Genomic DNA, 18,092 nt, shown 5'->3' on the forward strand with positions numbered 1-18,092 from the left:
AACCCATATATCTGACGGGACATTGCATTGTGTATTCCCAGCATAAGCTACATCAAAATGCACGGTGGTCCAATATGCAGGCATTTGCATGCAGTAATCAGGCAACAGCTAACTCAAGAGGCATACAGTGGTTTGCAAAAGTATTCGGCCTCCTTGAAGTTTTCCACATTTTGTCACATTACTGCCACAAATATGAATCAATTTTATTGGAATTCCACGTGAAAGACTAATACAAAGTGGTGTACACGTGAGAAGTGGAACGAAAATCCATACATGATTTCAAAATTTCTTAACAAATCAATAACTGCAAAGTGGGGTGTGCATAATTATTCAACCCCCTGAGTCAATACTTTGTAGAACCACCTTTTGCTGCAATTACAGCTGCCAGTCTTTTAGGGTATGTCTCTACCAGCTTTGCACATCTAGAGACTGAAATCCTTGCCCATTCTTCTTTGCAAAACAGCTCCAGCTCAGTCAGATTAGATGGACAGCGTTTGTGAACAGCAGTTTTCAGATCTTGCCACAGATTCTCGATTGAATTTAGATCTGGACTTTGACTGGGCCATTCTAACTCATGGATAGGTTTTGTTTTAAACCATTCCATTGTTGCCCTGGCTTTATGTTTAGGGTTGTTGTCCTGCTGGAAGGTGAACCTCCGCCCCAGTCTCAAGTCTTTTGCAGTCTCCAAGAGGTTTTCTTCCAAGATTGCCCTGTATTTGGCTCCATCCATCTTCCCATCAACTCTGACCAGCTTCCCTGTCCCCGCTGAAGAGATGCACCCCCCGAGCATGATGCTGCCACCACCATATTTGACAGTGGGGATGGTGTGTTCAGAGTGATGTGCAGTGTTAGTTTTCTGCCACACATAGCGTTTTGCATTTTGACCAAAAGGTTAAATTTTGGTCTCATCTGACCAGAGCACCTTCTTCCACATGGTTGCTGTGTCCCCCACATGGCTTGTGGCAAACTGCAAACGGGACTTCTTATGCTTTCTGTTAACAATGGCTTTCCTCTTGCCACTCTTCCATAAAGGCCAACTTTGTACAGTGCATAACTAATAGTTGTCATATGGACAGAGTCTCCCACCTGAGCTGTAGATCTCTGCAGCTCATCCAGAGTCACCATGGGCCTCTTGACTGCATTTCTGATCAGCGCTCTCCTTGTTCAGCCTGTGAGTTTAGGTGGATGGCCTTGTCTTGGTAGGTTTACAGGTGTCATACTCCTTCCCTTTCTGAATGATCGCTTGAACAGTGCTCCGTGGGATGTTCAAGGCTTTGGACATCTTTTTGTAGCCTAAGCCTGCTTTAAATTTCTCAATAACTTTATCCCTGACCTGTCTGGAGTGTTCTTTGGAATTCACGGTGTTGTTGCTCCCAATATTCTCTTAGACAACCTCTGAGGTCGTCACAGAGCAGCTGAATTTGTACTGACATTAGATTACACACAGGTGCACTCTATTTAGTCATTAGCACTCATCAGGCAATGTCTATAGGCAACTGACTGCACTCAGATCAAAGGAGGCCGAATAATTGCGCAAACCCCACTTTGCAGTTATTGATTTGTAAAAAATGTTTGGTATCATGTATGATTCTCATTCCACTTCTCACATGTACACCACTTTGTATTGGTCTTTCACGTGGAATTCCAATAAAATTGATTCATGTTTGTGGCAGTAATGTGACAAAATGTGGAAAACTTCAAGGGGGCCGAATACTTTTGCAAACCACTGTAGGTCTCACCTGTTAATGCAGGTACAGTACTGACAGTACTGATAGTGTGCCCCCTTGCCCCTGCCCTTTCCCCCTGCCCACATTTCTGTGCAGCCTGGATGATGCTGTAGCATTGTGGCCATGCACAAGCAAGTCACAGATGACAGGCAATATCCTCAGTAATCAGGCAGCAGCTTGCACGAGAAGCATTGCTGTTACCAGGTAATGCAGGTAGAGTACTGATAATAGTGTGCTCCTCTGCCCACATTTCTGTGCAGCCTGGCTGGTATTGTAGCATTGTAACCATGCACAAGCAAGTCACTGATGACAGGCAATTCCCTCAGTAATCAGGCTGCTGTGGGCGTGGCTTGTTAAGTTTATAGGGAATTAGAGTATTAAAACAAACAAAACAAGTATTGGACATGAGGAATGCCCTATAAACTATAGGAAAGGAACACAAATATGCAATGAGTAAAAGTTCATCTCGGATCCACTTTAATGTTCATCTCTCTTCATGTCCCCCCTCCCTGTGTTGGTTCTGCCCGCAGTTACTCTGGCAGCGGGCACAACATGAGCCTCTCTTCCACACCCTCGGGTCCCCATCATCCTACGTCTTCACCTGCATCAACCAGACAGCAGAGCAGCAGGAGCTGGATGACGAGCAGAGGCGACTGTGCGACATCCAGCCTTTCCTGCCGGTACTGAGGCTGGTGGCCAGAGAGGGGGACCGGGCCGAGAAGCTTCTGAACTCACAGATCAGCCTCCTCATCGGCAAAGGTGAGCCTGGGGAACAGCGGGGGTGTGGGGGGGTCAGGGGAGGAGTCTACAAGAGCTGATGAGTTCTACAGAAGCCAATCAGAACCTTCCTGTCCGCAACTTTGTAAAGAACTGCAGGTAAAACTTAAGTGAAAGTGAAATGATGCATCATTGTATCTATCCTCCTACTTCTAAAAATTACTTTTAGAAATCCCATAGTGCTATGTTTAAAAACTTAAAGTGAACCAGAGGCGAAGCACCCTCATGTATTTTACCATATAAATCGGTGGGGACATTAGAGAAAACACCTACCCTGCTCTCTGTTTCATCCTTCACTGCTCAGCCTGCTTGTTATCAGCCCTGATAAAATCCCCCACTGAGCATTCAGTCTGGCTTTGCTCAGGAATCATTATAGCTGAGTCATTATAGCAGAGCCAGGAGGGGGGCAGGCTTGGGCTTGAAAAGACATCAGAGAAGACAGACTCAGCTATAATGGTTCCTTAGCGAAGCCAGACTGAATGCTCAGTGGGGGATTTTATCAGGGCTGATAAGAAGCAGGCTGAGCAGTGAAGGATGAAACAGAGAGCAGGGTAGGTGTTTTCTCTAATGTTCCCACTGATATATATGGTAAAATACATGAAGATGCTTTGTGTCTGGTTCATTTTAAGGGGGCAGAGACCGCTGGTGCATAAGTGGTTAAGTGACATGCGACATGAGATAGACATGTGTATGTACAGTGCCTAGCACACTAATAACTAGGCTGTGTTCCTTTTACTCTGCCTGAGGGAGTCAATATTCAGCTATGCAACTGACAGTTTTTCTATAGCCTCCTTCTACCATAAGAAATGACAGATTTCCTGGCAGAGTACTGGGCTTCTGAGAGTAGAGGATATAGATAAAGGTCAAAAGTTCATATACACGCTGTGATGGGGACAGACTGTTTCATTGAGCAGACAAAACAATAAATCTACTTAAGGACCAGAGACCGCTGGTACCAGCACGACGGAATCCCGACGAATCGCCGCACATACCCGCCGCACTCTCTGTCATCGCCGTTCGCCGGGACCCCCAGGACATAGACCCTGCTGTCTCTATGACGGCAGTGATGTGAGCCGGTCAGGAGCCACTTTCATTCCTGACAGTGTCTATCAATGTAAGCCAATGAAATCGGCTCCTGACCTCCTCACATGGCTCTGCCGTCATAGAGACAGGCAGTCTGTGAGAGACGGCGAGACTCGCCGGGTTTGAGCGGCGCGGGGAGCGACAAACGGCGAATGAGTGCAGCTTCGGATAATTGAAATCTATGCCCTGCCAGCCAGGAGCCCACCAAAACGGGGCGTAGATTTCAATTAGCTTGGTCCTTAAATAGTTAAAGTATACCAGAGCTCCTGCAAGTAAAAAGTTTTATACATACCTGGGGCTTCCCCCAGCCCCATACGCTCGGATCGCTCCCACGCCGCCATCCTCCGATGTCTGCGGTACCGGGTCCCGTCACTGCCGCCAGTCATGGTCAGTATGACGTAAGTGAAGTGCGTTCTTTACAGCTGCTGGAGAGATACGTAGATGGCGCACTTCTCCTGCGCAGACTGGCCCCGACTCACGGTATTGACGGAACCCGGTACTGGGGCTAGATAAGACTGAGGGCGGCGGCATGGGAGCGATCCGTGCGTATGGGGCTGGGGGAAGGTATGTATAAAACTTTTTACTTGCAGGAGCTCTGGTACACTTTAAGCTTCCCTTTAAGATGGGCATACATCACTTTCCCAGACTGACCATTTGATAAATCCCCCTCACTGAATCTGATCCAGGAGGGATCTGTTTCCTGCCCACACACTGCACAACGTATGAAACCTATTGAAAAATGTCCTCCAGCCTAGCGGGCACCTGAACCACGTGACTCTGCGTATATAGTGATGTCACAGGTGTCAGTGTTCCGTATAACAGGCGCTAGTGGTGACTGACATCAGAGGGGGCAGGAGTCGTGCTGGCGGAGTAGTGAGACTTTAATGCTAGGAACACACTGTGCAATTTCCCTGCAGATCGACTGGTCGGAGCAATAATTTTTAGCATGTATGATCTTCTCCCGATCGATTTACGGAATCTATTTTTTCTTTTCAGATTCCTTCAGCACAAAATTAGTTGATTGGGAGCAGATCGGACAACATGATCGATTTTGTGCAATAATGATCTGAAAAGCTCGTTATCAATTGGTAGCAGATCAGACAATGGGATGGATTTTGTACAGTAGTGATCTGAAAATCGGTCCAGTTAATCGTGAGACGATCGGACAACTGGATCGATTTTGTACAGTAGTGATGTGAAAATCTATCTCATTATCAATCGGGAGCAGATGGGACATGTTGGAAACATTCGTTTTGACCCTCCAATCTGGTGGGGAAATTGCATGGTTTACCTAGCATAACATTGCACATGGGGGGGCGGCGGCACTTATACACTTAGAGGGACACCGACCGGGGGTCTGTTGTTCGCCGTGATATTGAACGCCATTACTTCCGCACACGCGATCGAGTCTTTGCCACCAACGTTTTGCCAGCATTCCTGATTGATCCTTTTGACAGATTTCAGCCCAATTCAGCACCGATCTTATTACGGAATCGGGAGGTGGATCGGGGAGTGGTGTGTGGGCACCGTTTACGCTTCCAGTTTGGGTTCTGTGACTGTCCAGTAGGGATGATCACGGATATGCAAATGTTTCCAAGTTGATGCTAATTTATATGCAAATATATGCAGCTTGGAAATGGGCCAATCAATTTAAACCTGGGTTTAAATTGATTGGTCTGTTTTCAAACTGCATACATTTGCATATAAATTAGCATCAACTTGGAAACCTTTGCATACCCGTGATCATCCCTACTGTCCAGTGATGTCAGTACTCTGGTCAGGAGTTCTGTATTATGTGTCCAGTTAGAAGAGCAGGATTTGCATATGATCCTTTTAAATCTTCCAGGTCTCCATGAGTTTGACTCGTTGAACGATCCCGAGGTGAACGACTTCCGCTCCAGAATGCGACAGTACTGTGAGGAGGTGGCAGCGCGGCGGCAGGACATGAGTTGGCAGGCCTGGATGGAGTCCAACTTCCCGCTGCAGCTGGAGATGTCCAAACCCATCTTCACCAAATCTTCCAAGCCCAACAAGAACATGATGATCAATGTCAAGTTCCAGAACAGCGAGGTAAAGAGCAACATGGCTGCCCCCGTGGCTTACTGCTGGTGGCGCTACTCGCTATCCCACCGCCTGAACAGCTTACTTAATTGGCTGTATTGATTATATGGGCGGAGAAAACACCTTTTGTAGTTTGATGAGTCCCAGACCTGGAACAAGCATGCAGATCATGAGATGGAAAGCCCTGACCTCTCCTCTGTGTACTTGTCCCAAGTCAGTGATATAAATGATGACTCAGTACAGCGGGTCAAATGGAAGCCTTAATGGGAGTTTGAGCTCACACTTCATTAAAGAACTGAAGTGAGAGGGATATGGAGGCTGCCATATTTATGACTTTTACTCACCTGGGGCTTCCCTCAGCCCCCTGCAGCTGATCGGTGCCCTCGCTGTGTCCCTCCGATCCTCCTGTCCCCGGCGGCGGCTGCTTCCTGTTTCGCCGTCAGGACCCGACAGGCTGGGAACGCGAGTGATTCTTCGTTCCTAGCCTTAATATCGCCCCCTATACTGCTATTGCGGCCTTCCTTGCCACAATAGCAGTATAGGGGGCAATATTGTGGCTGGGAACGCGAAGAATCACTCGCGTTCCCAGCCTGTCGGCTCCTGTCGCCGAAACAGGAAGTGGCTGCCGGCGGGGACAGGAGGATCGGAGGGACACAGCGAGGGCACCAATCAGCTGCAGGGGGCTGAGGGAAGCACCAGGTGAGTAAAACTCATTTTTTTTTTCCGACTTAAGGTTCACTTTAAACAATACCAGTTGCCTGGCTTATCCTGCTGATCCTCTGCCTGTAATACTTTCAGCCATGGACCTTGAACAAGCATGCAGCAGATCAGGTGTTTGACATTGTCAGATCTGACAAGATTAGCTGCATGCTTGTTTCTGGTGTTATTCAGACACTACTGCAGTCAAATAGATGAGCAGGGCTGCCAGGCAACTGGTATGGTTTAAAAGGAAATATGGCAGCTTCCATCTACCTCTCACTTCAGCAAATATTGAAAAGATGTGGTCCGCAACAAAATCTCTCCACAAGGACTATAATTTATTTAGGACTTATCCTCACAGCAGATGAAAAAGTACATAGGCTGACATGTTTCGGGCCATGCGGCCCTTAATCATAGCTCACAAAATACAGCTCCATCCTCTCGATTCTGTTTGTTCTTTATCTGCTCTTTTTAAATTGTATATATTCACTCATTTATAGAGATTTATATTCTTTTAAATGATCATGTTTCATTGTGTATATAGGGGAGGTGACCACCCCGTGAGTGGCAGTTTGCATCTGTAATGTTGGTCCCTCCCATGGGAAGGCGGCACATGCCACACCCGGGTGTGTCACACATTTCCCCCCCCCCTTTTTAAATCGAGAGGATGGAGCTGTATTTTGTGAGCTATGATTAAGGGCCGCATGGCCCGAAACATGTCAGCCTATGTACTTTTTCATCTGCTGTGAGGATAAGTCCTAAATAAATTATAGTCCTTGTGGAGAGATTTTGTTGCGGACCACATCTTTTCAATATTTGCTACAGTATCTAGGCCTGGCTGCCTTAGGTCCAGCACTGCTTTACACAGTGCAGTTGAGCGGTGATCCATTTTTCTATATTTGCTACCTCTCACTTCAGTTGTCCTTTAAGGGCGCATACAGACATACAATTTTGATGTGTTAATGATTGGCCAGTTTGACCAATTCCATTATGTAGGAGAGCTTATCTATGTAATCTGTTCAAAAATCAAACTGTTGGATCTCATACTGAAAGTGGTAAAGTTGGCCAATCAAAATGTGATGCATCTGTATATACGTCCTTCCATTTTTGATAGGCCAATTTTATCATATCCATGTAGTTTAAGAGCTTAAGGGATAACTAAAGTATATGGAGGCTGCCATGTTTATTTCCTTTTAAACAATGCCAGTTGCCTGGCAGCCTTGCTGATCTGTTTGGCTGCAATAGCATCTGAATAACACCAGAAAGCAGCAGGCAGCTAATCTTGTCAGATCTGACAATGCCAGAAACACCTGATCTGCTGCATGCTTGTTCCGGGGCTACAGCTAAAAGTATTAGAGACGGAGGATCAGCAGGACAGCCAGGCAACTGGTATTAACAGGAAATCAGTATGGCAGGCAGTGCACTCTGTGTCATGTGCCTCTGAAAGAGCTGCCAGAAAGCATAGAAGCCCAGCTTCCAGTCATGGATCAGCTGCCCTGCTCTGCTGATAGGCACTGTATCCGCTTTCCATGCTGTTTGGATCTTGTTCAGAGAGCGGTGAGCCTGAGGTGGGTGGGGGTATGCTGAGGTCTCGCCACTCATAGATCCTTCCGGAATGTCATTGATGGCAGAACCGCAGGAGGAAAGTCACCATGTCGCATCTGCCAGCCAGCAGCCCCGGAAACGCTGACTCTGAAGAAAGCAAACATCTTCTACAGACTTTTTTCTTTTGTTGTTAGACTGTCACAGTATATCTTTAGTATATCAGTGGAACACATGGGGTTTTCATTGGGACATCCGGACCTGCATTGTAATTAGCTCGGCATGCTTTGTCAGTACGAATATTTATGGATGTTTGCTGGGATGTTGTGTTTGTTTCTTTTTGTTTCTTCAATTTTGTTTAAAGGACACTTTAGCACAAAAATAATTTAAAGGAGTGGTCCAAGGAAAATGAAAATCAAAAATCCACTTACCTGGGGCTTCGTCCAGCTCCTGGCATCCGTCCTGTGCCCTCGCCGCAGCTCCGGTGGCTCCTGGCCCCCTCCGGTGGCGAAGCCGAGCTCGCCAGGTCAGGTTCCGTGTCGGCTCTCTGCGCTTCAGCATGTGGTTCACTGGTCGCGCTGCCGTCATCTGGACTGTACAGCGCAGGCGCAGTAGTTCTGCGCCTGCACTGTACAGTCCAAATGACGTCAGCGCGACTGAGAGCCACTCACGCAGTAGGAGTCCTGCGCCGAGGGGACCCAGGACCACCAGCGTGGAGCGAAGCTACAGCGAGGGCACAGATCGGCAGGCAGGGCCTGTAGGAAGCCCCAGGCAAGTGGATTTTTTTTTCTTATTATGATTGGATGTGTCCTTTAAAAAAAGGGGGAGCAGGCATATTTAGTGGGCTCTCCTCATGCCCACCTCTCCTCATTCTCCTCCTCCTCGTCCCCCCCCCATCCGCTACTTACGACCGTTGCGGCTGACAGGTGCTGACCGGTGGTGCTTGAACAAAAGACGCATGGTGCAGGGCAGCGCCTGCACAGTCAGCCGCGACTACCCCTTGCAGGCAATAAGTTTGGGAGGTTGGAAGCAGTCCCGGAGGGGGAGGGGGAGGGAGGACACTGAACATGCCTCGTTTTAAGCTACTGTATCCTTCGAAATCCTGCTGAAAACATACGTTGTGTCCAGTTTACATTGAATGTTTGTTCTGCAGGAGAGCTTCACTGTACAGGTGTCCCCTCTGGAGCTGCCCATCGCCATCATCCGCACGGCCCTACGGAAGAAGTCTAATGTATCGGGCCAGCGCTGCTCCCCCGGCCGCCCCGAAGAGTACGTCCTACAGGTCAACGGCGTGCTGGAGTACATCTATGGCAGCTTCCCTCTGCGCCAATTCAGAGTGAGTGAAGCCAGTCGCCTGCCGTCTCCTCCACTACGGTCATCTCAGGGGAACTTTAACACCTGAACTCAGAGGGATACGGAGGCTGCCATGTTTATTTCCTTTTAAAGTGGATCCGAGATGAACTTTTACTCATTGCATAATTGTGTTCCGTTCCTATTGTTTATAGGGCATTCCTCAAGCCAAATACTTTTTTTGTTTTAATACTCTAATTCCCTATAAACTACACAAGCCACGCCCACAGCTTTTCAGAGAGCCAGGGCACTTTCAGACAGTAGCAAGGGCTCATGGGAGCTCAGTCAGGGGAGGGGGAGGTGTTACTAGCCAGAGATTTCAGAGGCAGAGGGGAGGATTAGGCTGAGTGCTGAAGATACAGATAAGCCTGCCTGTGTGTAATGTTTACAAACAACATGGCTGCTGTCACTGTATCACAGGAAAAAATAATCATATTCTACTGAAGCTGTTTGCAGCTAGATTTGCTGTGTAAACTTTCTAAACTTTACATAAGATATACAGACAAGTTACTTGTTATAGTTAGTTTTTCATCTCTGATCCGCTTTAAGCAATACCAGTTGCCTGGCTGCCCTGCTGATCCTCTGCCTCTTATAGTTTTAGCCACAGCCCCTGAACAAGCATGCAGCAGATCAGGTGTTTGTGACTGGATTAGCTGCATGCTTGTTTTTGGTGTGTTTCAGACACTACTGCAGCCAACGAGATCAGGCTTGCCAGGCCAATAGTATGGTTTTAAATGGAAATAAATAAGGCAGCCTCCACATCCTTCTCACGTCAGTTATCCTTTAATTTGACTACTTTTCCTGATAGTGGTACTTATAAAGCACACCTGAAGTGAGAAGGATATGGAGGCTAACTTAATGTTTCCCTTTTAAACAATACAAGTTGCCTGGCTGTCCTGCTCATCTTCCGCCTCCAGTACCTTTAAAGTGAACCAGAGATGAAGCATCCTCATGTATTTTACCATATAGATCAGTGGGAACATTAGAGAAAACACCTACCCTGCTCTCCGTTTCATTCTGCACTGCACAGCCTGCTTGTCATCAGCCCTGTAAAAATCCCAGACTGAGCATTCAGTCTGGTTTTCCTCAGGAATCATTATAGCTGAGTCTGTCTTCTCTGATGTCTTTTCAAGCTCAAGCCTGCCCCCTGCTGGCTCTGCTCAGGAATCATTATAGCTTTAGTCATTATAGCAAAGCCAGACTGAATTCTCAGTCGGGGATTTTATTAGGTCTGATAAAAAACAAGCTGTGCAGTGCAGAATGAAACAGAGAGCAGGGTAGGTGTTTTCTCTAATGTTCCCACTGATCTATATGGTAAAATACATGAGGGTGCTTCGTCTCTGGTTCACTTCAACCATAGACCTGAACAAGCATGCAGATCAGATGTCTATCCAAACCCAAACCAAAAATCTGACAGGATTAGCTGCATGCTTGTTTCTTGTGCGATTCGGACACTACTGCAGACAAATAGAGCAGCAGGGCTGCCAGGCAACTGGTATTGTATAACAGGAAATACATTTGGCAGCCTCCATATCATTATCATTTCAGGTTCACTTTTAAGTTTCCCTTTAAAATATATCCATATAAAATATACATTTCTCCCAGAGTTAAATGCAGTATTAATTACTTCTTCCCAATGTTGCTGTTGCTTACAGTAGGCAGGACAAATCTGAAATATCTGACAGATTTAGGACTAGTTAATCTCCTCATGGGATATTCTCAGTATTACTACTTTACAAAAGCTAGCCCTGGCGGCAAAGAACGCATATGAAACACAGTGCTGAGTTATTTTCTTCCAATCTCCCATTATAAAATTGCTGCTGTACGTCCCCCCCCCCCCCCCCCCCCCCCCCCCCAGTCAGAAATTGCGCCTTCAAAATTTGCCAATTACACCTGGAATCGCTACAGAACATTGCATATGCAAAGTAGTAGTGAAAATCGCGATCGCATCGCTTCCATTGTGATTTTCTGTGTATACCAACCCTAACGCCTTCCTCACCGTGTCCCTTCTGATGAGTCTGCTCTCTGAGGCCCGGTGCACACCAAAACCCGCTAGCAGATCTACAAAATGCTAGCAGATTTTGAAACGCTTTTTTTTTCTCTGTAGCGTTTCAGCTAGCATTTTGCGGTTTTGTGCAGCGGTTTTGGTGTAGCAGATTTCATGTATTGTTACAGTAAAGCTGTTACTGAACAGCTACTGTAACAAAAACGCCGGCAAAACCGCTCTAAACTGCCGTTTTTCAGAGCTGTTTGCGTTTTTCCTATACTTAACATTGAGGCAGAAACGCCTCCGCAATCCAAAAAATGCCTCACCCCGGGAGTATGCGTTTCTGCAAAACGCCTCCCGCTCTGGTGTGAACCACCCCATTGAGATACATTGACCAAGCGTATCCACAGCCGCAAGCGGCTGCAGAAACGCTGAAAAAGCCGCTTGTTGTGCACCAGCCCTGAGTGTCAAAATCAGCACTGAACACACAGAGCAACTGTCTTGTCTTTGCACACATGAAAACTGGTCTCAGAAGGCAGGGGGTGAGGAGTGCTTCGTTAGGGAGACTTTTCAAATGGCTGGATTAGGAAGGGCTACATTTTTTTTTCCAGTGCAAGTATTTGCAACATTTTAATTTTTTTTTTTTTTTTTTTTGTAAAGACTTCTGTCTGAATATATTGGTGGATTCACATATCTGGATCCACTGCATGGGTATTATACAGGATCTTACTCTATTTCCTTGTGCTGAAAATCACACAGTATACGGTAAATCAGCGTGAAACTATTCTACGGATCGATTGGAATACAGAATTTTGTCGATCGGAATGTTTGATTTCATGGATCATATCTGGAGAAAGTGCCCTAATCATCCAGTTTATGGAAATAAATCAATAATTGACTTCTGATTACTTATGATCCCGCATATCTGATCGCATCTGAGCAAAATCTTGCATCGTTACCTGCCACCTGTGTGAAGTGAGCGGGTAAACTCTTGTGTACAATCACCGTTAAAGCTGGCACCTCCTAAATGTATAATTCATAGAAAGTCTAAAAAGCCCATGTTTCGTGACCGCACAGGGTCCCTTTCTCAAGGCAAAGCTTGCTCAAGGCAAGTATCTGTCTGCTGCTTGTGGCCGCTGAGTTGTAGGATCGAGTGACACCTTTATGCAATCAGTAATGGGATGTGCAGTGTGCGGGCAGCTGCAGCAACGTCTGCTTTGTGGACTGTTTCTATAAATGAATAAAGATGCATTTAGGAGGTGCCAGCTTTATTTGAATGGTATATGACTGAGGCGTCATCTAGAGTTGGCATTGCCTAGGAGAACTCATGGAGAAGCATGTGATCAGTTTGATCAGCTAACAGATTTGTAAGGCTCTAATTTGCTGGTCATGATGATGCATTAAACCAAATCAAAACCTTACAGATCTATCAGCTGATCAAACTGATCACATGCTTCTTCAGTGAGTTCTAAGCACTGCCATTCCTAGCGTCGTCCTCTTCTCAGCTGTACCCTCCTGCACCAATTTTAGCGGCTGATCCAACATTGCGAGCGCGAGACAATCCCCATTGCCATTGCAGTAACTCCCATGTGTTGTGTTTTTGTCTCAGTACATCGACCAATGTCTGCAGCACAACTGGACGGCCCATCTCACGCTCGTCACCATCGCCTCCACGTTACCCGACCAGCAAGACGACCCTTCAATCCTCTGTCCCAAAAGCCGACACAAGCCGCCTCCCCTACCCTCCAAAAAGGTAACTCCTCCTGCAGTGTAATTCCGCCTCCCTCCTCTGTGCTAGTTCCCCCACTATCAGACGGTTCCTGACGGCCTGCGCTTATCTTTTCAGCCGTACCAGTGTTCCTTGTGGACCTTGGAGAAACCGTTTTCTTTCCAGCTCTTGTATGGGTACAACGTCAATGCCGATGAAGGTTTGAAGGTAAGTGAATCTTTCTGGCATGACGCAAGCCTTTGTTAGTACTCACAAGAAGCACATCCTTCTGAGAATGGGTTCTATAGGCATGCCGGGATACAAACAAGAAATGGGTTTTCTTGTTTGTTTGTTTTTTTACAATGGGAGAAGATGGCAGCGCTTCCAAATACAGGCTGCACCCGATTTGACCAGCTGCATAGAAGTGCAGAGCCCACACACAGGCAGATTACACAACTTGCATTCAAAACAGATGCAGCAAATGCGTTCGTGTATCCGTTTGCATTCAGTTTATCTATATTAGGGTTTTAGCAGGGCTGTGAAGTCGGAGTCGGAGCAATTTTGGGCAGTCAGAGTTGGAGTCGGAGTCGTGGTTTCATAAACTGAGGAGTCGGAAGATTTTTGTACTGACTCCACAGCCCTGGGTTTTAGTGCATAGTTTTGCATCTGATTTGTATTAAAGGTGGGTTTTTGTCCCCACAAGGTGACATGAAGACACGGCGGTGAATCGACCCTAGAAATGCGGCTTCTAGGGTTGCCTGAAAAGAAGCTGTAAATTGAGATCGGAACTCCGCGTTTGCGTAATCGGTGGTAACCATGTGATGCTAAACGTTCCCATTCACTTGAATGGTCAGTACTTGCACTTTACGGTGCGTTTCATGTGACTCTAACGTTTGTCTTCTAAAGCTAGAATGCGGCAGTATCGGAATCGCATGATGTCCCAGTGCTCACCTCCCCCGACCCTGCCCACTTGTTCGGTGTGGTGTTCAGGAGTATTTGAGAGTTCCAAATTCCATATGCTGCGTTCAAACGCCTGTACAACTACGCATCCCGCTTCCGTGGCCTTGTTGTGACTCCGTCTCTTGTCCTCCCACAGCTCCTGGTCTACTGTGGCCTCTACCATGGCAGCGAGCTCCTGTGTAAGACTGTGTCCAGTAACGAGGTGGACGTATCTTCGGAGCCTGAGTGGCAGCAGACCCTGGAGTTTGACATAAACGTTTGTGACCTCCCCCGCATGACACGGCTCAGCTTTGCTCTATACGCTGTCGATAAGTCCAAGCGAGCCAGGTCCACCAAGAAGAAGTCCAAGAAGGTGGGTGGTCCTGCGTACCTCGCCGGCCAGTCTGTATGTAGAGTGTTTATGTACAGTGACGGGATTGTTGTGTCCTTGTTTCAGGATTACCCCATCGCCTGGGTGAACACCATGCTCTTCGACTACAAGGACATGCTGAAGTGTGGGGAGTATTCGCTCTGCATGTGGTCCTCCTTTCCAGGTATGGCGGTCCTCCCAAACATCATGCTTCATTCAGCAGGTTGCGTACAAAGGGTGAAAATAATCTGATGAGATGAACAATTAATGTATATACTCAAGTATAAGCCGAGATTTTGGGTCCAAAAAAGTGGCCCAAAAGTGGGGGTCTCGGCTTATACTTGAGTCACCACCCCTCGAGTGCAGATCATCCATGTCCCCTTGGTGCCCCTTGTAGTCACGAGTGACTCCTTGTCCCCGCCATGTCTTCTGACTGGTTCCGATAAAAATGTGTGTGAGCCCTGAGCTGCGTGCATCTTTGTCACCCCCGAATATCTCCCCTGAGTCTCTCCCCCAAGCCAGAGTCTAGCGATATGCGCTCTTACTGACTGGTGCAGAGTCCGATCGTTATGCATCGTGGTCCCGCACAGCGTTCACTCACCGGACCACGCTGGATGTTGGAGTCTTCTCTATATGATGCCCTCTAGTAGCGTCTTTAAGTACATGCGCTGCTGCAGGGAATCATAGACAGACGCCTACATTCAGCGTGGTCCGGTGAGTGAACGCTGTGCGGGACCACTGTGCAGAACGATTGGACTCTGCACCAGTAAGAGCGCATATCGCTACGCTCTGGCTTGGGGGAGAGACTCGGGAGATTTTCGGAGGTGACAAAGATGCACGTGGCGTAGCGCTCTAGTTGTATCAGAATCAGCCGGAAAACATGGCGGTGGACAAGGAGCTGTTCGGGGCACTGAAGGGACATTGATGATATGCACTGCAGCCAGAGATCAGCGGTGCTCACATACATTGTAGCCGGGACATTAATTCCCATGCTTTTGGCAGGGGACACAGGCAGGGGACGAGGAGGCAATTAGGTTTGAGTGAACACACTGTGCACATTGAGATCTGAAGGGGGTAAGAAACTCATGGGGGGGGGCGGGGAGGTAACATTAGCTTCACTATATACTAACCTTCTATTCAGCCAGTCACTGTCAGAGATGGTGGTAATATTTCACAGGTCTAGAAAGTAATGTGTTGAATAGAGAATTTGGCCACCAGCAGCCAGCTGGTATTGTTGCTATCTGATGATTTTGTGCTGCTTTTCCTGTGTATGGTTGTGGCAGGTCGTGGTTGTGAGTGGTGTGGTTATGGCCATTTCCCACCCCCGACTTATACTCGGGACAATCAATTTTTCATGTTTTTTTAAGGTAAAAGTTGGGGGTCGGCCTATACCCAGAGCAGCAGGACTGCCAGGCAACCTGTATTGTGTGAAAGGAAATGAATATGGCAACCTCCATATCACTCTCTCTTTAGGTGTCCTGTAATATCTTTTCAGTTCTGGGTGCCCTGAAGCTCATGTGAGCGAAGGCGACACATAAGACACATTATAAGGTTGTATATCTCGCATTCAGTGGTAATCCTAAGGAACCTCGAGCAGATATGGATCCAAACTTCCCCCACTCCCTCACTCTATGTGGTATGGTATCCAGGAAGGCCAATATAAAAACACAACAAAAAACGGCAACTCTAAAGGCCCATACACACGTCGGATTTTTCCGAACGACTGGTCGTTTGAACGTTCAGTCGTCCGCACGCCAAATTGCGCGTGTGTACAGTCCGTCGTTCAGGTGATAAGACTGGTCTTGAGCGATCCGCCTGGCGGGACGTTCAAACGATCGTCGTTCGGAAAAATCCGACGTGTGTATGGGCCTTAAGTGTAAACAGTTTATTTTAAAACAATTCGGTAAAGACCATAAAGAACAAGATAAAAGCAAAGTCTTACACACCGGGCCCAGGAACTGGGAATCCCTAATAAAAATGTGGGCATGTAAGCTGGTCCACAGCCAATAAGACATTACCACTAATAGTCCAATTTCTAGGGAGAAATAGTTCGATCGATCAGAAATTCTGATCGGAGGAAAAATCATTCACTACACCATCAACTAACCAATCTTTGCTTCCTATCTATCACAACCAATCAAGAAAATCCAAATTTTGGTTTGACAAAAATCCGATTGGACGATTTATTTATTTTTTGCCTCACACAGACAGGAGGACAGGGACGGAGCCAGGCGGGCGGCCGGGTTTGCAGTGGGTGCGCATGCGGCGGCGAAAAACACAGACCCTAGAGCCCGTTTTTAAACTGGCTTGCGTCTGCTAGTCGTTCATAATTGATTGTGCCCATCAACTGAGATTATTGCCAACCAATCCGATCAGAATTTCTGATCGCTCAAACGATTTTTCACTTAAAATTGGAATGTTAGTGGCCACCTTTAGGATTACCACTGAATGCAAGACATACAACCTTATAATGTGGGATGTTGGCAGCTGGAAAGCCCTTCTTACTCTTTTCTGGTGAGGTTGGCCACGAGACCATGTGAGGTTGGAATATCACCGTGGTGAAGTTTTATTGACTGTATTTATTCCTCTTTGATCTGCGCTGACTTCTTAATGCTAATTTTGTGGACTTTGGACGTTGTTTATTCTCGGCAGCGATCGTATGTTCTATTTCTTTGGCGCTGATAAACTGTTTGCTTGACACACAAGACACAATGGGGACATAAAGGTAGTTTTGAATGATCTGTGGGGCATTTTCTACCAAGTAAAAATAAGTGTGAGCGGTTTTGTACCGTGTTACACAAGCTGTTCCTCTGAAACACTTCCCACGTGTTTAGCCCACACATTCTTCAGAGGTTCTTCATTTTTTATAGAAAAAATCACTCAATAGGGAGGAGAAAGTTTTTTTTTTTTTTTTTTTTTTTTTTTTTTTTTTTTTAGGAAAATTATTCTTTCATGAAGTTATCACCAGACACCTCATCTGTCTTCCCTTTTTAGTTGTTCCCTATAGCAGCACGGTTGGTTGTTAGCTCTTGCCTTGCAGTGCTGGGATCCCGGTTGGAATCCCAAGCACTATTTGCATGGAGGTTGTATGTTCTCCCTGTATCTGTGTGGGGTTTCTCCGGGCACTCCGGTTTTCTCTAACATCCCAAAAACATACAGATAAATGTATTGGCTTCCCCCTACATTGGCCCTAGACTACGATACATGCACTACACGATACAGACATAGATATAGGACTATGGTAGGATTAGATTGTGAGCTCCTTTTAAGGACAGTGACAAGACAATATACACTGTACAGCGCTGTGAAAGATGCATGCATGCATGCATACGTAATAATAATAATAATAATAATAATATCAGAGGTTTATTATATCAGAATTTGTTATAAATTGTATATTTCTACAGGACCTGAGGGCTGAGTTTACTATAATGGAGATTCTACTGTATAACGTAATGAATATAATTGCTTATTTTTTTACAATATAACTTTAAAATGTATTTAGTTAGTGTTTGCCCATCATAAAATCTTTCCGCACCCGGTTTACGTTCCTAAATTTATCATAGGTGGCAACGTTGTTATTGCTGGCAGGAGCAGCTCTGCGGAATGTATGTTGTGTGCTCCGAAATGAGCAGAAATAACACCGGGCGCCATATGCAATTCACGGTTTCTCCAATGTGATATTTTAACACTTATTTGATAAAATGCCTTTTAAGCCACTAGCAAGTAAGAAAAGGACTTTTTGGCAGTACTTTTTCAATTGCAAAGTGATGAAAAGTTATTTTTCACAGAAAATGAAAAATTATATCCAAGGAAAAAACTTGGGAGAAAAAGGTGAATTGGATAAGG

The 18,092-nt window shown here is 46.4% G+C and overlaps 1 protein-coding gene across 2 annotated transcripts in view; it reads left to right on the top strand.

The window, feature by feature from the left end:
- The window catches only part of PIK3CD (phosphatidylinositol-4,5-bisphosphate 3-kinase catalytic subunit delta), a 112,779-nt gene that overhangs the window by 65,256 nt on the left and 29,431 nt on the right, over positions 1-18,092 (top strand). For both annotated transcript variants that reach the window (XM_068238834.1, XM_068238833.1), the window contains exons 3-9: positions 2,258-2,486; positions 5,434-5,657; positions 9,043-9,225; positions 12,836-12,979; positions 13,073-13,162; positions 14,031-14,246; positions 14,331-14,427. In XM_068238834.1, the coding sequence (XP_068094935.1) occupies positions 2,258-2,486; positions 5,434-5,657; positions 9,043-9,225; positions 12,836-12,979; positions 13,073-13,162; positions 14,031-14,246; positions 14,331-14,427 (1,183 nt within the window). The remainder of the gene's footprint in view (positions 1-2,257; positions 2,487-5,433; positions 5,658-9,042; positions 9,226-12,835; positions 12,980-13,072; positions 13,163-14,030; positions 14,247-14,330; positions 14,428-18,092) is intronic.

This window comes from Hyperolius riggenbachi, chromosome 6 (genome assembly GCF_040937935.1).
Source record: "Hyperolius riggenbachi isolate aHypRig1 chromosome 6, aHypRig1.pri, whole genome shotgun sequence".
Classification (NCBI taxonomy): domain Eukaryota; kingdom Metazoa; phylum Chordata; class Amphibia; order Anura; family Hyperoliidae; genus Hyperolius; species Hyperolius riggenbachi.